The sequence below is a fragment of the Hyperoodon ampullatus genome (genome assembly GCF_949752795.1).
Source record: "Hyperoodon ampullatus genome assembly, chromosome: 5".
Classification (NCBI taxonomy): Eukaryota; Metazoa; Chordata; class Mammalia; order Artiodactyla; family Ziphiidae; genus Hyperoodon; species Hyperoodon ampullatus.
The window spans coordinates 27,840,088-27,863,125 of record NC_136918.1 but is presented as its reverse complement, the minus strand read 5'-3'; the positions used below and the strand labels follow the sequence as shown (position 1 = coordinate 27,863,125).

The 23,038-nt window shown below is 40.0% G+C and overlaps 1 protein-coding gene across 1 annotated transcript in view; it reads left to right on the top strand.

Annotated features, from left to right (window-relative positions):
* Nucleotides 1–23,038, top strand: part of KCNH8 (potassium voltage-gated channel subfamily H member 8) — a gene marked incomplete at both ends in the record, with an annotated part of 340,973 nt that overhangs the window by 129,605 nt on the left and 188,330 nt on the right. The window contains one exon of the mRNA XM_079705106.1: nt 21,983–22,114. Coding sequence (XP_079561232.1) covers nt 21,983–22,114 — 132 coding nt within the window. The remainder of the gene's footprint in view (nt 1–21,982; nt 22,115–23,038) is intronic.

The window sequence follows — 23,038 nt, the reverse complement described above, 5'->3', positions numbered from 1 at the left end:
GAGGCCAGTAGGGATTACAGTTGTGGCCTCACAAGTCTGTATATATTTGCATACTGTTAGAGCTGCTACCTGAGGGTCTGTCTTCCAATCAACCAAAAACTAGGTGCTAAATGAGATTCCTCCCTTTGGGACACTGACATGTCTCAGCATAATCTCAACAAAGGAGACATATCAAGAATAAGTCAGGTGATTTAGACAATCACAGAGCTTTGAAAGACAATGAAGAGCTAAGGCAAGCTTGAATAAGTTCATCTTCTGCACAAGGCCACTCCTTCAAGACTGGGATATGTAACTGTTCTGCCTAATGCATAGAAACTGGAACAGAGGGTCAGGCAGAATGAAGAAACAGAGAAGTATGTTTCAAACAAAAGAACAAGGCAAAACCTCAGAAAAAGACTTTAATGGTATGAAGATGAGTAATCTACCTGATAAAGAATTCAAAACAATGATCATAAAGATGCTCACAAACTCAGAAGAAGAATGGATGAACTGAGCAGAGAGATAGAAAATATAAGAAAGCACAAACAAATGTCACAGAGCTGAAGAATACAATAACTGAACTGAAAAAATACACAAGAGGTTCAACAACAGACTAGATGAAGCAGAAGAATGGATCAGCAAACTAGAAGACAAAATAATGGAACTCACCTATACAGAGCAGCAAAAGGAAAAAAAAAACACATGAAAAATAAATGGAAGATAAGACACCTATGGGACAACATCAAGTAGAATAACATTCCCATTATGGTGGTCCCAGAGAAGAGAGAGAGAAAAGAAAAACTATTTGGGGAAATAACAGCTGAAAACTTCCCTAACCTAGGAAAGGAAACAAACATCCAGGTCCAGGAAGCCAAGTCCCATAAAAGATGAACCCAAAGAGATCCACACCAAAACACACTATAATTAAAATATCAAACATTACAGATAAAGAGAAAACCTTAAGCAGCAAGAAAAAACAAATTGTTACATATAAGGAAACTCCATAAGACTATCAAGAGACATAGGATTCAGCTGGTCTAATGTGTTGTTTCAGGCCAATGCGTCCTTATCGATTTTCTTCTGTAGGGTATATACAGTGATGTAAGTGGGGCTGTTAAGGTCCCCTACTATTATTTTATTGCTGTCTGTCCATTTCTCTCTTTAGATCTCTTAATATTTGCTTTACATATTTTAGTGCTCCTATGTAGGATGTATTTATATTTATAAATGCTATATCTTCATGCTGGATTCACCTCTTTATCATTATGTAGTGCCCTTCTTTGTCTTTTTTTTTTTTTTTTTTTTTTTTGCGGTACGCGGGCCTCTCACTGTTGTGGCCTCTCCCGTTGCGGAGCACAGGCTCCGGATGCGCAGGCTCAGCGGCCATGGCTCACGGGCCCAGCCGCTCCGCGGCATATGGGATCCTCCCAGACCGGGGCACGAACCCGTATCCCCTGCATCGGCAGGCGGACTCTCAACCACTGCGCCACCAGGGAGGCCCCCTTCTTTGTCTTTTATGACAGTCTTTGCTTTAGTCTTTTTTGTCTTTTATGAGTATAGCTACACAAGCTTTCTCTTTGTTTCCATTTCTATGGAATATCTTTTCCCACACCTTCACTTTCAATCTATATGTTGCCTTATTTCTGAAGTGAGTCTTTAGTGGGCAGCATATATTCTTAGTTCCATTACACTCAGTTATTCAGTGTGACTCTGCAGAAGAGTTTTAGAATATTTGATTATGCCCTTTAGGCATTTTAAGACTGCAGCTCTATATAAGAGAAAAGGCAAAGCCTTGGGGTTGTAGAACGTCAGATTAAAATTGACATTTTAAATGTATAACATATGTGACTTGACCATTTGACTGTTAGGAAATGGGCTAGTAGCATTGCATATGGAATGGTTTCATGTAGGATCCAAATTTCAGAGCAAGGTGTGCTGTGCCGAGCCATGTAATAAATGAATAACAGGAAAATGCTTTGTAATGGAAAGTGCAGTGTCTAAATGAGTGTCTTCTGTGAATATGGGGGTTCCCAACATGGGCATCATTTGTAGTAGCTTTAGATTTTCACCACATCTAGAGAACAATGAGCAAGTCAGCCAGCCAAGAATCTATTTCAACAGATCTAAGGAAACCAGGCTTGAGATTACAGAAAATAAAAGAAACTTTACCTTAGGCTTGAGTGAGTCCTGGGGAGGAAGGAAGATAATTCTGAGCAAAAAAAAAGATCATTTCCCCACATAGCCCTGGACTCAGATGACTCCAGACCCAGAGAGAGGTGATGCAAGGGCAAGGGCAATATTTTCCTAAAGATCTCCTCAGGCTATTGAGGCTGTCAGAGCCGTAGCCCCACGGACATGAGCTTAGCATGGGATTGTTACTGACCAGGGTTCTTGGCCTGCTCAATCAATAGTAATTGATGAGGCCAGACAAGAAATTCAGGAAAGGCTTTATTGGGGCCCCTGCTTCAGCAGGAGGGAGCAAGAACAAGCAACAGGTTCCCTAGCTCGCTTACCGGGGATGGGGGTGGGGAGGAGAGCTGGTTCCTTATATGGGGTGAGGGTAGGGGCAGGACCAGGGGTGGGTCCAGAGGTGTGGCTTAGGTGGTTTGCCCACCCCTTTGGTGGTGTCGTGTGTAGGGGGCACGCGCAGTACCCTGCTTTTGCTCCCAGCTCTTCAGAAGTAGCAGTTGGGTTTTTTTTGGTCTTTTTGTATCTTGTTGTCCATAACTTGCCCAACTGCACATGTACACAGTTATTTTTATTCCCTTATAGTTTCTTTGTATTTTGTTGCTCGAAGAGATGTTTGTCCAGGTGCAAGCACTGCAGCAAAGGGTCCCAGGTCCCAGGTCCCAGGCTGTCTCAGGGTGGTGCCTTTGGCACAACTGAGGGCATCCAAGTGAGCCTGGAGGACAATGCAGAATGCAGAGCGCTGCATGCTTGGAAGACAAGAAGACTAGCCTGTGGGGACATTTACTTTGGATTCTGGAAGTATTTGTGAAGAGCCCTTTTGGGGACTTGGTTTCCTGAAGAGCTGGTGAGGATGGGACCTTGGAAATTTTTTCTGGGAAATGGGTGCAACCATATTCTTACTTACAGGCTGGTAGAGTCAAGGAAGTTCATTTAGTGTTCCAGCTATCTACAGCTGTGGAAGAGCTACCTTAGAACTTAGTGGCTTAACATAGAAACTCTTATGCCTTACAGTATTGTAGGTCAGGAATCCAAGCTGGGCTTGGCTGAGTGATTCATCTTCCACGTGGAGTTAGCAGAGGTTGGTTGTGAGGTGGGGTTCAGATGGGAGATGCACTGCTTTGCAGGATCTCAGATGGCTTCACTCAGGTCTGGCATCTTGAAAGTCTGGGATCAGTTGGGACAGTGGACTGAGGTGTCTGCCATAGCCTCCTTAACCCCGGGGGCCCCGGGTAGTCTAGGCTTCCATGAGGCAGGCAGAAGTTGTGAGACCTTTCTTGACTTATTTTAGGAAATCATCTAGCATAACCTCTTCCATCCCACATCGGTACTGTGGATGGAGCAGACACAAGTCCACCCAGATTCTTGACGGGGGCACCTAGACCCCAACTCTTGATAGGAAGTGTGCCCAAAATGTTTTTATTTTTTTAATTTATTTTTTAAACTTTATTGGAGTACAGTTGATTTACAATGTTGTGTTAGAACAGTATGGAGGTTCCTTAAAAAACTAAAAATAGAACTACCATAGGATCCAGCAATCCCACTCCTGCACATATATGTGGAGAAAACCATAATTCGAAAAGATACGTGCACCCCAGTGTTCATTGTAGCCATGTTTTATTTTGTTTTTGTTTTTGTTTTGTGGTATGTGGGCCTCTCACTGTTGTGGCCTCTCCCATTGCGGAGCACAGGCTCCGGACGTGCAGGCCCAACGGCCATGGCTCATGGGCTTAGCTGCTCCCCGGCATGTGGGATCTTCCCGGACCAGGGCACGAACCCGTGTCCCCTGCATCAGCAGGCGGACTCTCAACCACTGCGCCACCAGGGAAGCCCGCAGCCATGTTTTTAAAATGCCACATCTAGATTTGTAGAAACACTTTTGGTGTGTGTATGTATCTAGTAAGAGGACATTTAACTCTGAAATGCAGAATGTAAAAAATGTTTGCAAAATTTGCAGTTTTCATAATGTCTGAAGGGCCAGCAAGTACCCTACCATGCTCCTTACAGCTAAGTTATTAGAGAACCATGGGTCGGGTTGTTCTTGCTACTCTCAACCACTTTATCCAGACTGCTTCCTCTGGGACCTTACTTGAGACTTTGCCTGCTCTGAAATAGAAAGCATTTTATGATGCATTTATGATGATTCTCCAGTGAATCTGTTCAGTCTCGATAGAAGATTAGTGTTCTCTATTTTCCTCCCATGTCTTTTGCATTCAAAAGGTGAAGCTCAGAAGTGCAAATACAGTTAAGGACTTCACCCTTAACTTCCTTCAAAGTTAAGGAAATAGTGGCCAAAGGGGAAGGGCTCAGAATGAACTTGGCTGGGGCTGGCATGTGCCACTTGACTGAAAAGCCTGCCTTGCAATTTATCTTTTTACTTGCCTGGGTTCAGGCTTTGTACCTATAAATGTAGGCAGCTTTCCTGGTCTGCTTCACATATATCTGATCAAGCTACTCTGAGAGAAAGCCTGTTCTTCTTCTACACCCATGGTTAAGGTTGCATTGTATATGCAATGAGGAGTTTTACGTCAGACCGTTTATTGAAGGGGCCTGTGCTCACCCCGGCTCTCCAGCCAGGATGATCAGAACAAAGCAAGGCAGACATCTAACTAGGGCCTCTCTCTCACCTGCCCTGGCCCTTGAGTGGGGATGGCTGGACTTCCCAGGTGCTATAGGCATCTCTCAAGGGATAACTGGCAGACTGGGAAGGCAGGAATCCATTAAGTTGGTGGCAGGATAAATTAGGAGTTTGGGATTAACTTATACACATTACTATATATAAAATAGATAACCAACAAGGACGTACTGTATAGCACAGGGAACTCTACTAAATATCCTGTAATAATATATAAGGGAAAACAATCTGAAAAAGGATATATATATAACTGAATCATTTTGCTGCACACCTGAAACTAACATAACATTGTAAACAAACTATACTTCAAAAGAAACAAACAAAAAAAAAACATAAAAAAAAAAAAGAATCCATTAAGTTACTCATTTTTGTACCTGTGGTTCTTCTTTATTCCCATCTTTATGAGCCAGAAATGAAATATAACCACAAGCAATGTTTCAGACTCTTTGGAGTTAAACACGTTGCCTTTGAAATAAGAGAAGCTCATTATTTGAAAGGTTATCTCTCTTTCTGGTGTGGGAAGAAATGATACTGAACTTGCAGGAAGCCATGGTAAAGGTCTTCCCACTACATTTCCTGTGCCCGGGCCAAGGGCTAGCTCTGAATAGCTAGTATAAAGAGATCAAAAACTTGGGGTGGAATCTTAGCTCTCTCTACTCACTAAGTGTGTACTGTAGTTCAGCAACCTTGCTTGTCTGAGCATCAGCTTGATCTTCTCTGAAGTAGAGCTAGCAATGCCACCCTCAGGGATGTCTGATGAAGGACCAAATGAGATAACCATGGTTCAGCATGCATTGTCAGGACAGGCTACATAATTTGCATTTGAAAAGTGAAAATGCAGACCCCTTTGTTAGAAAAAACTTACTAAAAGTTTCAAGATGGCAACAGCAGGTCTTGAAACCAAAACCTGGGGGCCCTTCTGAGTGTAGGGCCTGTGGACTACACAAGTTGCCTGCCTGTGAGGCCGGTTATGAATATTATAGCCATTTATCAAGTACCCCTTCCTCCCCTGACATGTTCTCCCAGAAAGAAGAACCCATCTCTCAGAAAGCCAGACCCTCAGAACCTCCCAATTAGTTGCCTGAGTCCAATGCCTGCCCCTGGGGAAAACCTGAGCCCTGCCCTGTGGGCCAGTTTCCAGCCTCCCACACCCTTCCAGAAAGCCATGGACATCTCACCACCTAAAAAGAGATCCTATAACGATTTTATGATGTCTTTGCCAAGAGGCTCTATCTCTTTCAAGTTGTGTATGAATTACAAAGTTAACAACAAAAATTTCACCATTCTAAACATGCTAAAAGTATACTTCCAACATGAATAATTATAAAATATTGACTGGTTACAAGTATAAAAAAATAGAGCTGTGCTCTGTTTCTTAGTGACACCCATCAAATGTACACAATAACTGTTACCAGCAATTCAGACCTCCAGGGGTCCCACCTGGACCCTTTGCCCTGATATAGACAGCCATCCCTCCTGCCACTGCCCTTGTTCAGATTCTCATGATTCTGCGCCTGGGTTGCGGCAATTCCACTTCATCCGTGTTAGTCACCCGATCTCCAATGGTGCCCTCTCAAATCCTTTCTTCTCACCGCTTCCAAAGTCATCTTCCTACAGTGCAAACCTGATCATACTACTATCCTATGACCAAGGCTTCAGTGGTTCCTCATAGTGTCTCAGGATAAATGCAAATTCTTTAGGCTGCATATAAAGCTACTGATGAGCTTTCTCTGGTCTGTAGTCTATCTCTTCAAACTCATCCTTCCCCTTTTCCACCCTCCCCCTCCCTCACTCATCATTCCCATACAGCACCCCCCTACCTCCCCACTCCCGCTTCAGCCTGATTCATTATTTAATGCTTGTTTTTTTTTTAAAAAACATGTTCCACGTTCTAAATTGCCTTGTGCCTTTGAACTTGATATTCTCCCTGCCAGGATTGGTACTCCACCACCTTCCCCACTCACATTAAGCTAATAAATTCATCGAGACTCAGTTCAAGCCTGTCTCACCTGTGAGACCCTCACCAGCTGTGACATTCTGATCCTTCTGTTTCATATCATGCTTCCATTCTTCAGAGTAAGTAGGTCCCATCCTGCAATGAACTGAATGTTTAATTTCCTTTCAAAGTCATTTGTTGAAACCCTAATTCCATTTTGGTGGTGTTTGGAGAGGTCTTTGTGAGATGATAGGTCATGAGGGTGGAGCCCTCATGAATGAGATTAGTGCCCTTATAGGAAGAGGCCAGAGAGCTCACCTGTTCTCTTTCCACCATGTGAAGACACAACGAGAATTTGGCAGTCTGCAACCCGAAAGAGGGTCCTCACCAGAACCCAATGGTGCCGGTACCCTGAGCTCAGACATCCAGCCCACCCAGCCTCCATAGCTTTAAGAGAAAAAAAAATTCTGTTGTTTACAGGCCACCCCGTCTTTGTACAGTGCTTTGTTATAGCAGCCAGAACCGACTGAGACACACCCTGTGTTATAACTTTCTCTTTACACATCTATCTCCCCCATGAGATTGTGCACAGTTGAGAGTGGCCTTTCTTTCTGATTCCATATTAATCCTGGTATCTACATGCCTAGAACAGTCCTTGATACTTAAGAAATGTTTAATAGATACTTGCTTACTGGATGAAAATATTTATCTTGCTGTTTCAAATGAATACCTGTACTTCTCCCATATAGGAATAACCCTGAGACACTGTATGAGTCTGTCTCCTGTGAGCTCATTTTGCCCTTTTGTTTCTAACTCATAGTTCCCTCTTCTTCCAAGTTTCCTCAGGCCTCTGACCCCATCCTTCCCTTTTCTTTCTGTTTCTAGGCAGAAATTGATTCCATTCCAAGGATATTTTTTTTTCTTTCTAAATAAATAGCTTGCACAGATAGAGGAAGTGGCATTCTGGAGTTTTCTGCCAGGTTACTAAATCAACATATGTTTGCCCAGGAAGTGACCAGGTTGTCCTTAATTCAGGGTTTCAGGACTGGGGTCTGGAGGTTTATTCATCCACATCCCTCTGCTCTTAAGTCTTTTCTATCACAGCTGCCTCTCGGAGGCTAGGCCAATGCAGGCACAAAGGAGGTAAACAAATAAGGAAGCCAAGAGAGGTGAGTGCCCCCCCAGAGAACGCTGGCAAGAAAAGGCAAGAGAGATGGCTTCATATGTACCATCTTTTTAGATTCCACATATAAGTGATATCATATGATATTTTCCTTTCTCTGTCTGACTTGCTTCACTCAGTATGACAAAGTCTAGGTCACAGAAGTAGAAAACAAACTTATGGTTACTGGGGGGAAAAGGGGAGGGGAGGGATAAATTGGGAGATTGGGATTGACACATGACACACTACTATATATAAAACAGGTAACTAATAAAGACCTACTGTATAGCACAGGGAACTCTATTCAATACTCTGTAATGACCTATATGGGAATAGAACCTAAAAAAGAGTGGATATATGTACATGTATAACTGATTCACTTTGCTGTACAGCAGAAGCTAGCACACCATTGTAAATCAACTATACTCCAATACAAATTTTAAAAAAGGAAAGAAAAGGCAAGGGGAGAGCAGCTGGAGAGGTGGCCACTGAGAATTCAGACAAAGCCAGCAACTTGCACATAACTCAGGAATCCTTGTGCTTGGTGTTGGAGATAATGGGACCCACCCGCCCTGCCACCCCGAATGTGAAAGGGAGAAGTATTTTTGCTCTACCTAGAAGCTCTGGCATGGAAATACCTCTCAAAGCTGAAAGAGTTTTCTAAGAAGCAATCCAGTTGTTGGCCTTTAGCAACTTGGCAGGATGTTCAAGTGAATTCACATTTTCAGATGCATATTTGAGAACAGATATGTAGTAAAAATTGTCTTATTATAGAGAGTGCTTTTTACCATTTCCAACATGGTTGGCTGGAAAAATTATGAGCTTCCTGTGTGAAGACTTGAGTTCGGGTCCTGGTTCAGTCATTGACATTCTGTATGTGACCTTGGCAAAGTCGTTTCACCCTTCAATACTTTATCTTGTCTGTAAGAGGCGAACAGAGATAATACTTATACCTTAAAGCTATCAAGGGAGTCTGATAAAGGAAATAAGTGATAGAAAATATAAAGAACCACATAAATGCTGGCTGTAATAATGAGTCTAGATTTGTATCTGTCCGGCAAAAAAAGCTCTCATCACTTATAATCTATGTGATTTGGGGCAATGAACTTCAACTTCCTGAGCCTCCGTTTTCTCATCTGTAGGATGGCAATAATAAATAGCATCTACTTCATAGGCTTGAATGAAATATTGCTTGTAAAGTGCTGTGCACAGTGCCTGGCACATGAGTGCTTAGTAAATGTTAGTGATCACTCTTGCAGCTAGCAATGTTATTATTGTAAAATTGGACTGCATCTTCTAATGATGAACTTTATTCTTTTAACACAAACTTTAGAGCACCTGCCATGTTCAGGCCAGGCACTCTGCTTTGCATGTGGGAGAGTTCAAGAGAAAGAAGACATAGTCTGTGATTTCCTGTACCTTACAGTCTACTGAGAAAGAAAGATGCATCAAATAATCACACGACCTGTTAAGTAACTTGCAGGAAAATTACAGGCTGCTATGGGAGGGAATGACAGAGGGATCAGACCAAATCTGGGGTACGAGGAAGTCTTCATCAAGGAAATGATGTTTGAGTTGAATTTTGAAGGATAAGTAGAAATTGACTGCATGGAGAACAGAATGAAAGGATTCTAGGCAAATAGAGCTGTGTGTACAAAGGTCCTGGGAGAGACAGCATCATCTGAGAAAAGGAGAGAAGGCCAGTGTCACTGGAAAACCAGGTGTCAGATGGGGTGGGGAGGGAGACAGGAGTCAGATTGCTGTCAGACTCACGCCATTGCTAGTTAACTAACGGCAGTCAAAGTGTTCTAAGGGAAGTCATATGACTATTGCATTTTTTCAAAGATTATTTTTGCTGCCATGCAGCAGGTAATGCACATATGCGGTGATGGTCCGTCAGCCAAGTGCTGCTCGGAGTGTGATGTGAAGCCCAGTAGTATTGGCATCACCTGGAACTGTGAGAAATGCAAATTATCAGGCCCCACCCGGACCTATTGAATCAGATCTGGAGGTGGGCCCAGCAGTCTGTGCTTTCAGGAACCCTCCAGGGCATTCTGCTGCACATTAAAGTTTGAGAAACCCTGGCTTAGTCTAGGATGTGGCCAATAAAGAAGTGAGAGTGAGTGGATTTAGAACCAATTTCACCAGTTTAGCTACTAGAAGGATTGGGTGATCTCTTTGGTTTGGGAGTTGAGAAAGAAGGAAGTGTCAGGACTGTCTCTAAAATGTGTATTTGCTGTAGAAGTCACCTTACCTGCTCTTTTGTGCTTTGTTGGGTGTATATTTAAGATGAGAGGGGAGGAAAGTCTGGGGTGTGAATTTGGGGTTTTCTGTCTTTGCTTTTTTTTTTAATATTTACTAATCCACAGAGCACTGGTGAGAAGGATCCAAGAAGCATCATTATTAAAAATTACATCAAGTGAAAAAAAAAGATCTTACGTCTGGAACATCTCTATTGATGGGCAGTAAAACAAGCTGTAACTGGAGAGCTGATTTCATCTATGATAAGGAGAGCTATTTTTCCTGAAGTCTTGACTTCCTCAGAATTCTTCAATTTGAGTCCACTAAATTATCTTTTGAAACGTTATGTTCCACAATTTAAAAAAAAAAAAAAAAAAGCACTCTGTTTCAGAAATACAGTAAGAGTCAAAGAGCAAAAGAAATCTTGTTAACAATGCTACTAAGGAAAGATCTATTGAATGGGAAAACATTAAATTCAGAATGTGTTTGGAGGTTAAAAAAAATCCCCTTCTGCCTAAGGTTGTTTTATTGTATAGAATATATATATAATGATTTGGAAAACTACCTGTCTTTCTCGGTGCATAAAAGAGACTGTCAGAGAAGAAATTTCTCACATTTTTTAGCTTCTTTCTCACATTTTTTAGCTTCTTTCTCACATTTTTTAGCTTGCTTTGGCCTGACTTTGTATAGACTTTGACCACAATCTCCATTTCACTCCTTTAGCCTCCTGATTTGCATGTATTTTGCTTTATGATGCAGCTCAGAAAGCCCCAAAGTAGCTTCTATTGATGGAACTGGAAGAAAAGCCTTGTCAGAGATCCTTCTGGCTCATTGACAGTTAAGCCTATTTTTCAGATGAAGAATAACTAAGTATATTCTCATTACCAAAAGAGAAAGGAAATAACTACCCTCTATAAAAGACAGTTGTCTGGATAATCTTCTTTTAGCATGTACCCCTATGGCATTCGTAATCTGGGTTCTACCTAAACAAAGACTCTACCTGGTTCTTACACTAACAAATAGTACTTCTTATATACTGTCGCAGGACAGAGTCTGTTCAAAGCTTCCAAAGAATCAAGAGTTAACTACTCATATACAGTAATCTGTGGGTTTCTACATAGGGAGTTTGCAAAATGGGACTGTGGGCCATAACTGGGGGGAAGCCTGATTTACAAAGGACATTTTTGTGTGTGTGTGTGTGTGTGGTACACGGGCCTCTCACTGTTGTGGCCTCTCCTGTTGTGGAGCACAGGCTCCGGACGCGCAGGCTCAGCGGCCATGGCTCACAGCCCCCACAGCTCTGCGACACGTGGGATCTTCCCGGACCCGGGCACGAACTCATGTCCCCTGCATCAGCAAGCGGACTCTCAACCACTGCGCCACCAGGGAAGCCTTACAAAGGACATTTTATTGGAAAACAATCATGCTCATTTTTTATGTGTTGCTTATTACTGTTTTAGCACTACAATAGCAGAGTTGAGTAGTTGAGACAGAGGCTATATGAATGGCAAAGCCAAAAATATTTCCCATCTAGTCTGCTGACCTCTGAAGATGGATGTACCAAATCTGTTAGTCTGACCATCAAATTGAAGCCCTCATGGTTTAGGAGAATTCTGAGTTGTCATGTTTTAATTACAGCTATAGGCTCAAAATGTACTTTTCTTGTTATTGGAAGAAAATGCCTATAATCATATGGAAGCTAATAAGAAAATGTTATGCACAGATTTGTTTTTCATAAGATGTCTCTCTTGGGGCCGGTTTGTCAGTATAAGAGCTCCCCTGAGCTTGGTGGATCCAGTGATGCTTGTCTAGGCACCGGGGTTTGGCCTCCAGTTCTGGTGAAGTTATCAACTCTATTTTAGGGAAGAAACAGGAAGTTGAGGAAGCGCCTAACTGTTTGCCTCACATGCCTGCCAAGTTGTGACTCAGGGCAATCTGGCGTAGTGTTCGTGAATCTTCACTAAGAGTCGAGTTTGCACAATGGAGGAAATACTCAGTATGTTTGTTGTCTTCATGTTCTTGGAAAGTGCTAAATTGACACGTAAAACTGCAATCGTATATTTATACACTGGAGAATTGTCAGGAGATCCTTAACCATCTCTTTTTAATTCCTATTTCCTTGTTTCCAAATTTTCATCGCAAAATTTCTGCTTTCTCCCAGAGGACATATTTTCCATCCTTTTTACCTTACTTGCCCAAGCTTTTAAACACAGTTTCTAATTCTGTACCTAACTGCTTAAAAAGAACTTGATTAATGCGGAGTTTGTTACATGTCCTGGCTTATTTTATCAATAACATCTATAAGTACAAGTTTTCCTTTTAAGATATCAAAACTAGATTATTTACTCATGTGATAATTATTTCTTTTTTTTTTTTTTAATGTTTGGAGAAATGCCCTGTGTTTCAGCACAAAGCTCACAAAACTGAGAATCATATGACTTGAGGTCTAATCCCTCCCATTTCAACAATTAACATTCATCGTTTTGCACTCTTTACTGAGCCACTCTGAACTCAATATCTTCATCTCTACAATAAAGAGTTCCTTGTCATCATCTTTAAATATCTTTTCTAACTCCAGCAATCTGAAGAGACTTTGTATGTTACAACTTAATACTCAATTAGATGTTTAAGGAAGTGCTGAATAATTCTCCTGTTTTCTTAAATAAAAAAAATATGAAATGTTTCATACATACACAAAATACATAGATTTTTATAACAAATGCCCACCCCATACCCACCTAGCTTTAACAAATATTGACACTGAGCCATAGTTATGCCTGATTTTTTTTAATGGTTAAAAAATTAAAGCATTACACATTCAGGTAAACTCCTTACTTTATATGATTAGTCAAAAAGTATAAAATACTTTTGCATGTATTGACCTCTTCAAAGCTCTTAGCCATGAGAAGTAGAAATATATCCAGTATACAGATGTGGTACAAACAGGTGTCAAAATTGTATCTGAGGATACCCAGCAAATAAATGAAGAATTCAGGACTCAACCATATGTAATGTCATCTAATCCCTGGATTTTGACTGTCCTTTTCTAAATATATCATTTTTGTAATTAGGGTTCTTTGTAAGCAATATAAATGGATTCTGGTTATCTGAAGCAAAAATATTAATTTATTGAAAACATATGTTGTAACTTACGGAACCAAAGAAAGGGATGAGCAACCAGTCTTTGAAAAAGGCAAGAAGCAGTAGTGTTCATGAGGCCTAGGTAGCAGGAATAACTGGCAAGGTTTTTCTGGCCTTCATTGTTGAATGAATCTGCTTCCTTCATTTTTAATCTTGGATCCCTCTGGTCAAGATTTAAATTACCAGGAGAGAAAGAATGATTGGTCAGCATGGATGATTTGCCTATCCTTCCAGTGAGGGCTTGTCTGAGCACCAGGTTAGGTAGTTCTACCAAGGCTGCACACAGAGAGGAGTTTTCATCTCCAGTGGAACATGGAGGTGCAGTGACACGAGGAAGGGGCAAGGATGCTAGTCTGCCAAACATATGAGATATCTACTACACTAATTGTAGCAACCATGAGAATGTGCATCTCGTATCTCTGATTGCAGGAGAGTATGTCTGATGACCCCAGCTACTGTCCTCTGAAACACATCATTGTGTTGGCACAGGCCAGACTTTCCAGGGGTGTTACCAGCCAGTGATGGAGTGAAGCAGGGCTGCTAAGACAGGTCTGGTCCTAGGAGATGTGGTGATGCTCTGATGATTGGCTTGGCTAGATGACTCCTTGATGGCCTTAGCAAACTTTCCTTAGAACTGCACTGAGGTCTAAGACACTGTCATCCAATTTTTCTTCCTTTCTTTCTCCTTTGCTTGACCTCAGATCTGCATCATGATCTACTCATCATTTGCTTCTAAGAGGACCAGCAATAACACACAAATCATTTATTAATATCCAAAAGCAATACTAAGTAGCACTTAAGAATGTCATGCTATAGCCCTACACTGCCGTTTCCTACATTCTGTATGCCTTTACCCTGTTCTACTTTTTCTTTCTGCTATAGCATTTAAAACCCTCTAATAAACTATACAGTTATTTATAATTTATTGTTTTTCTCTCCGAAGTAGAATGTAAGTTCTCTCAGGGCATAGGACAGAGATCTGTTTTGTTTTGTTCACTGATTTGTATCCAAACACTTAAAACATTTCCCAGCCATAGCAGGCACTCAGTAAAAAATTGCTGAATGAATGAATAACTTTATGTCCATTCGCTTGCAATGTAATCTCCAAATATTTTCCTTTGGGTCCTAAACTATGTAGTTCCACAGTCCCAGACCCCCTTAAATATGCTGTGTTTATGTCGGCATTATGCTTTTTGGTGCCAGCAATTATTCTCGTTGCCCTACAAAGACCATAGATTTCTCCCACTAAAGCCTTGTGCAATTAGAGAGGGTTAACTTGATCTTCCAATTCTCATTTAAACCAAATTCTTTTTCACTGAACAACTGCCAAGTTTGAAGAAATTTTAAATTGCTTTGCTTAAAGTCAAGTATCAAGGGAGTGAGTTTGTTTCAGCGCCTTGTTCTCAGAAAGAAGTGGCTTACAAGTAGCAATCATGGAGCCAAGCCTGTCGGATCAGACATTTATCTGCTCACTAACAATGGTTCAGCACATCTGTCCTTCTTTCCCCTAGAGCATCACTGAAGAGAGAGCCATGGCTCAGCGTTGATTTGGGCTCAGTTCTCTTTGTTATTTCCAGTCTTAGATGAGCGCAGGGATGTTGCTCTGCATCCTACCTAGAGCTACTATGGCACAGAGATCACCATTCTAGGAAAGAGGCAGAAACATCCTGGGAGAAGGGGTCAAGCAAAGGTTTTGTGACTAAGGTCAGAATATGGTGCTACATGCCTTAATGACTTTGGTAACTATGCCTGAAGTCTGTGATAATGAAGCTTTTATGACTGCATCCTCGTTTCAAGGAGGGGATTAAAAGTGGCACCAGTGGTGGTTTTCAGACCCCATTTTCTCATTGGCTACTTGAAGCAAATTTAAGAATTAGAGCCATGTGTACCTAAATGAGAGATATATTCCAGTGTAGAACTAAAGTAGCTGAATCTTGTTTCAAATAGAGGTTCTACTCTTCTTCGGGGGTTGAGAGGGAAATTTGTTTATTTCAAAATAAAAGGCTTTATTTCACTTTTATCTCATGACATTTTATAAAGAATATGTATCCTGATGTTCTATAGCATGGATAGAAAGATTAAATGAAAAAGAAATCCAGTTTCTAAAACATTGTTCACAGAATATGATCATTCCCAGAAGATTATAATAAGGCAACATTGGAAATCAAACTCAGATTCGTGTTTAAATCCTGCCCTTTGACACTCATTAGCTGTGTGACCCTGAAGAAAATACTACACATCTCAATTTCTACATGAGTAAAATGTGCTTCAGTTTCTGCTACTGTTGGTCAAGGTGATCAATGAGAAGTTTAGATGGAATACATACAAAGCTTGTGACTCAGTGTCTAGCATATAATGGAAGCTTAATAAATGACAGCTATCCCTAGGTCCTTGCTGTGTGTATTACATTGTCAGGAATCCCTTATCTGTTTCTCATTGGACCATACGCAGTTATCTGGGGTCTTCCTCTAAACCTATCCCAGATGAATTTGTGGCTACCCATATGTGAAAAATTCTTTCAGTTATAGGTAAGAATTTTCTATGTTTAATCATCAGAAGCTGTTTGGTTTTCTTAAAGCAAGTAATAACTCTATTGGTCAAAACTACAGTAAATGATTTGTTGAGCAAGCATGTTGGAATTATTGACTAAAGCACATCTTGGAGATATTTTTTGGATCTCAAGTTCCCAAGCTCCTCTCCTTCCAAATTATTAGAGATTTCTGAGAGATGGCAATATATACTCCTGGGAGAGGAATAAAGTACTTTCATTTAAGGAGAAAGGAAACTTGGAACAAAATGGAAAGAGGAAGAAAAAACAAACTGGGCATATTCAATTCAGCTAAGCATCAGTTGATTTGTATCTATGCCTCCTTTCTTCCTTTCATTTTTCCTTTTCTTTCTTTCCCTCTTTTTTTTTTTTTTTTTTTTAGTTACCCTAACTTAACATGGAACTTTTCTTAGAGTTTGAAATGGAATATCTGTGAGAATTTAAATCATGGAGAATACACACAAAGTGATCTCCCTAGGAATATGACCTCATCACTCTTATCACCCAGTCCTGGACTCCTTTCATTTCTTATTCCAAATCTCTAAAGTTGCCAGAATCCCACGAAAAATTCCGTCATGCTTATTCTAGCAAAATTGAAGGCAGGGATATGAGAAAAGGAAAAAAGAAGAAACTGTAATCCTACAATCCACCACTATGAATATTTGGTGTGTATTCTCCCAGTCTATTTTTTTTTTCTATAAAGAAACAAATTTAAAACACATTGTTTTCTGAGAGCCTCATTTTTCATCAAACATTGAAATGAGAGGTGTCTTTAGCCACTGCCCGCTCAGGGAGGTCTCCAGCTGGCTCACTTCATGTCCCACCAACCCGACTCTATCCTCCACTGCTGCACAAGACGTCGGGGCCCCAGTGCATTAGGATCCTGGGGTATTTGGAGGAGGGTGTCCACCCAAGGCAAATTCACTGGGAACTGAGCACAGATCTGAAACACGTATAGGCTGCACTATAGATGGATGGTCCTTGGAAGAAGTGTTCCTTGCAGATAAAGTGGAGCCTTTACCTGCTATTTCACCAAAGAATCCTTGCTTTCATCACTTAGAACAGTACAAACACCAGGAAGTGCTGGGGAGGCTGCTGTAGGGCTTATCTCCCACGCAGCTCTGGGTGCTTCCTGGGACTTCCCCCTCCTTTTTAATCTGATCCTTATTTTCGATCACCTCTTCACATGACCCATCCCCTTCCTGTTTACCTTTCTAGTTCCATGAAAATAGACTTTCCATATTGATAAAGAGTCTCTGGAATGCTATGTTAATTTTTTAAGCAAGCTGTGAAAAGCCATTGGGTATTTTTAATCAGAACACTCTATTTACACAGATTCTTGGAAACAGCATGGGGAGAAAACTAAAGGTAGGGAGAACACTTTTGAAGAGTGGGTGAAAGATGGTTAGGACCAGAACAAGGCAGAAACAACTGTGATAAGGGAGAGGGGCAACTACAGCTCTGCACAGACTCGCTTGAGATGCTTATCAATGTCCTGCGCTTTCTGCTACAGATACAAGGGTCCCGTCATGCAGCCACCATTAACAGTGCCTTGTTTACACACCTGCAGCCCTTTGGCCACACCCTTCCCAATATTATATCCCCTGGACTAATTTCTAAAAATTGTCAAGCCTGTCATCACACCATGAGTACGTAGCACTGAGACAATAGCTATAGAGAACAAGATCAGATTTACTGTGAAATATGAAAAGCACCTGAAAATGTTTAGGTCACACGATACTGATGCTGTTAACACTCAGGATATTATATTTTTGTAGCCATAATTTCAAAAACTAAAGGTCACACATATTTACCATTAAAAATCCAATCAAAATCCTGCTTGATATGAGGGACATGTTAAGGGTCCCCATCCCACTTTCTGCTGTTGTGTTAAATTGGGAAACACAACCTGTGTCCCATCATGGCAACACAACCAGTCACTAAAGAGAAGGGAACGACTCACAACTCAATATTCTTTATATCTCTACCTCCTTGTATTAAGTTATTAAACCATGAACTCATACTAGAAACTTTTTCATTAGTGTTCACTTATTTCAAAATATAATCTTTTAGAGGTATATGGAAAGCGTATGTCTTCTTTCCATTGTAAATATTAGCAAGTCAAATTCTCTTGCACCCTTGTTTCCCAATGAAGGAAAAGAAAGTACCAAAAATGGAGACATGGGACATTCCACCAGGTTTAAACTCTGCGTAATTATTTACGCGATTCCAAAAATACAGTTTACCATATAGGGTATAAACCCTGTTTTTGCCCATGAATTTTATTTATCCATGGAAATTAAAGGTGTTACTAGCTTAAATCTTGACAGAAACTTATCTGTTTTAGCGTTCACCAACCCACACGGTAACTACGGCTGCTATATACAGAAGGAGTTAACATTGACACACAAGTTCTGCCCTCTAACCCTACTTTTAAGAATCCTTCCCGTCTCTGGATTGAAAGCTGAGGGATTTTCTCCCTCCCTCCTTAACGCTGAGAGATTTATTGTACCAGGCCTGGGGTGCTGTTGACTGAAAGACATTGCATGATCATCACTGTACCCATGGGTAAGAGAGGAAGCAGCAGACCCTAGGGCATTGCTTTGAGTTATTACAGTGTGCAGGGTTGAAGGTTTTGTCAGAGAGCCAGGGTAGAGAGGTTGAGGACAGCAGGGAAGGGAAGGCTAAGAGAGCAAAGTAAGTGTGAAGGGTGTTGCTTTGAGCCTGATTGGTAGGTTTTAGCATCGATCCTCTTTTTCTGGAAGAAGAAGCAAGTGGCTTATGCTTTGCTTTCTAACTTTAGAGGTACCCAAAGCCATATTTGTAAGGAAGTTGGTGTGGATAAATATGAAGGAGCAGTTGAAGGAAGAAAGGAAGAGGGATAAAAGGAGGGAGGGAGAAAGAAAGGAAGGAAAGGAGGAAGGAAGGGAGGAAGGAAGGAAGGAAGGAAAGAAGGAAGGGAGGAAGGAAGGGAGGAAAGGAAGAAGGAAGGAAGAAAAGGAGGAAAGAGGAAGGAAGGAAGAGAGGGAGGGAGGAAGGAAGGGAGGGAGGGAGGAAGGAAAAAAATAGGCCTATATGTCTCTTACGCTGTTTCCCTGATTCACTTTTTTGTCATGTATGTAATGGGGAGGTTGACATTAGCTTAGCTCATGACAACTCATTACAAAATTTGAATTTAGAAGGACCCATATTAATGAAGTTTCTAATGAATTTATACAGTGTCAAAGATCACATCTCATTATAACTTGAAAGACAAATTTCAAAGTGATTTTTCAACTCTCCCAGAGCATGCTATGACATGATGCCCGTGCATCATGGCTGATTAGAGAATATTGCCATGTTGGCAGCTGTTTCCTTGGCTTTCACCTCATTTTGTGCTTTTGTGTTTCTTTAAAATACACTGGCACGTCTGTGAGGAGACTCTGTGGAGACAATAATGATGCTTGTCTGAGTGCATAGATTGAATGATTTTCAGGAAAAATAATAGTCTCTGTTCTGATTTGGGTGATGTTCCTGCAAGGAAATTGACAGATAGATGATTTAAAGTGTGAACCAAAATATTAGATTCATGACGTTCTCCAAGTCCCCACGATTTCTGTCTCCAGGATGTGATTGATAGCTTGGCCTGGTGGATCTTTTTGTTCCTACTGTAGCTACAGCATTAGGGAAAAAGGCTCCCAAGTTGAAATGGTAATCATAGACAAAAATTGGAAGTAAGGGCCATTCTGGGATGAGGGGGAGAGCAGTGTTTGGCCAGGGATATGGCTCATTTTTAAGGTTTCTTCATTAATCATAGACAATAACATTGACTTATCAGTTCATGTTTATTGGGGTTACTATATCTACCCTGGACAGGAGGACGTGAGAACATTACAGTCGAGGAAATCTCATTGCAGAAATGTTAACTGACTTCCCATGGTGACGTGGCTGATTGAGGTTGGAGCCCTGGTGATAAGCCATAGATTCTAGGTTTTCTGGAGCCTGGTGATGGGGTATTGAGATGGGATTTCTGTGGCATAGATATTTGGGAAGATGAATGAAAGGAAACCATGTGTCTGAGTCAAAAGAACAAGAAGGAAATCATACCACTAAACAGTTAGGAGGATGTGGGGGAACAGGTACATATTCAAGGCATACTTTATAAGTAGCAGCACATTACACATTTATCCCATGTGTACTTAACCACACATTTTCAACAAAAATACCCCAGCAGCTCTAGTAAAATATGATTTTTATGTCAGATGGATGCTAAATACAAATCAGCTGCTCGTCTGGTGCTCAATTGAAGAAAAATGAGAGATTCCAAGGCTGGATGGATATATTGCTGTGTTGGAAAGTGTGAGATCTAACACAGTACATACAAAGCAAGTTAAAACATCAAAGATATTTCTGACTCTGTGATTTTTGTCGTATAGCCAGCTTTGAAATCAATTCCCAAATAAGATGGAAATTCAGATTTTTTCCCATCAAAGTAAAAGTGTAGGAAAATTATGTGTGAATAGATCAACAGTTTTGTTTTTAAGCAATAACTTTTTCATCAACTTCACATGTTTCTGCCCAGGAATGCTTTTCAGTAGAAAATCTAGTACTGGAATTTTAATATATTTTTTAATGTGTATTTTGAAATATATAAAAACTTCTCAAAATATAAGCCTTACGTTTGAACTTGAGTCTGTTAATAATATTTCTCATGGTTCTTTTGCTCAAAGAATAGAATTGAACTTGAATATCACTTTTAAAATTAATGTTTATTGGAGTATAGTCGATTTACAATGTTGTGTTAGTTTCTGCTGTACAGCAAAGTGATTCAGTTTTACATGTACATATATCCACTTTTTTTAGATTTTTTTCCCATATAGGTCATTACAGAGTATTGAGTAGAGTTCCCTGTGCTATACAGTAGGTCTTTATTAGTTATTTATTTTATGTATAGTAGTGTGTATATGTCAATCTCAATCTCCCAATTTATCTCTCCCCCTCTTTACCCCTTGGTAACCATAAGTTCATTTTCTACATCTGTGACTCCTTCTGTTTTGTAAATAAGTTCATTTGTACCTTTTTTTTTTTTTTAGATTCCCCATATCAGTAATATCATATGATATTTGTCTTTCTCTGTCTGGCTTACTTCACTCAGTATGACAATCTCTAGGTCCATCCATGTCACTGCAAATGGCATTATTTCATTCTTTTTTACAAGTCTGAGTATCACTTTTAAGAATATGTTCTTGAAATAAAACATATACCCTGAAAAATACACACAAGTACAGAGTTTGATGACTTTCAAAACCTGAATACTCCTATGAAACCAACATAAAGGTCATGAAAGATATGGACCAGCATCTCAGAACGCCCTGTCCCGTGTCCCCTCCTAATCACAATCTCCCAAAGGTAACCACTAACCTGACCTCTTAAACCCTAGATTTGTTTTGCCTATGTTTGTACTTCATTTAAATGGATTCTACTCCTCTGTGTCTGGCTATTTTTGCTCAACATTATGTTAGTGATATTCATCCATTGTCCTGTCGATTATTATATATCACTCATTCACATTACCATATAATGTATTGTGATAATATATCTTGAGACTGCCAAACAGTTTTTAAATTATATGTACTAACTGACAACGAGTCAGTAATGTAGGAGGGTTAAAATGACTTTGCATCATCCTTCCCAAAACTTGGTATTTTCCGTCTTTTTTTCTTTTAGCCATTCTGGTGCACAAGCATTGATTTTTAAATTGACTAAATAAACCTTTAGCAAACTCATATCAAACAAAAGTCTTTATTTAGGAATCAGTGTGTGCTTTGGGCCGGAAGGGGCAGGGTTTCATCAAGTGGAATGCTTCAACATCAATACATTCAAAGAAGAAATACAAATTTGAATGACATAAACAGAAAGGTCTCAGCACAGACTAGTGGTTTTGTTTAAAATACTCCCTTATTTTCAGAGAAAGCACTTCATTTGGGAATGAAGAGATATGCATTAGAGGCTAGATATTAATGGAGTCTGAAAACTGACATTTTTAAGATTTTGGGGGAGACTCGTGGGATAGAAGAAAACAGTAAGGACTTTATTAACTATACCACAGATGATGTGATTTTCATAGAAAAAACACAAGACAGTGGTTGATTTGTATTTTTATTACTGTTGCAGGGTCTCCATTTTGGTGCCTATTGGATATTGTCCCCATAAAGAATGAGAAAGGAGATGTGGTCCTTTTTCTGGCCTCATTCAAAGATATAACAGATACAAAAGTGAAGATTACTCCAGAAGAGAAAAAAGAAGGTTTGTACTGTTTTCAGAAAACACTGACAGATGGAGTAACATTTTGAAATTGTTTATTCAAAAACTCTGGTAGGAAAAAAAATGTGTTTTTAATAACAGCAACAGATAAATATTCATAACTCTTAGCAGTCAGTATTTGGTGCCTATCCCCAAATCACAGAGACTCACATGAATTTGCATTTTCCTCTTTGTAATAAAAACTCACTTGATAGGAACCAGAAGTTTACACTCCTGTTCAAGGAGGATGAGGATGGGAAAACAATTTATCAGAATACACAGATTCACACCCCCTTGTTTTATCAGGGAAGAATATACATTGATAGCAATGAGTGAAGTTAAAATGATGTGATTAAAAATACTGCTCTCAGTTTCATCTAATGTGCAGTAGTTCAGAACTTAGAAGTGCAAGATTTCATTTTATATCCAAAATCCAGAACTCAAGTTTAATGCTTGTTAGAGTAGAGCGTTGCAAATGCGTACCTGTATTTTGCAATAATAATTTGTTTTAAGACACAGACAAGCTCTTCAATGATCTTTAAAGTATTCTAAGACTTTATATTGTTTACTTTATAGCTTGTGTCTATAGTTTATGAGGAAATACCCTGCATTCATGTAAGCAGACAAAAAGTAACACTGAAAAAAATGCCCATATTATTTCATTTAAACAAAAGTTGGATTAGATATTTTGGTGACCAGAGAAAAGGCAATTGTCATTGTAAGGACTTCTTGTATATTAAGTTCTTTATGAGAACCAGCTCTTTGACGTTTGAACAACTGTCTTTTTAAAAATGTGTGTGAGTGTTTTAAATACATTATGTCTTTTGAAATGACAACACAAATTGAGAACTATTTGGTAACCCCCGCCAACTTCTATCATTTGGAATGTTTGCAAATGCAAACATTTGTGTTTTTGCATAACTAAAC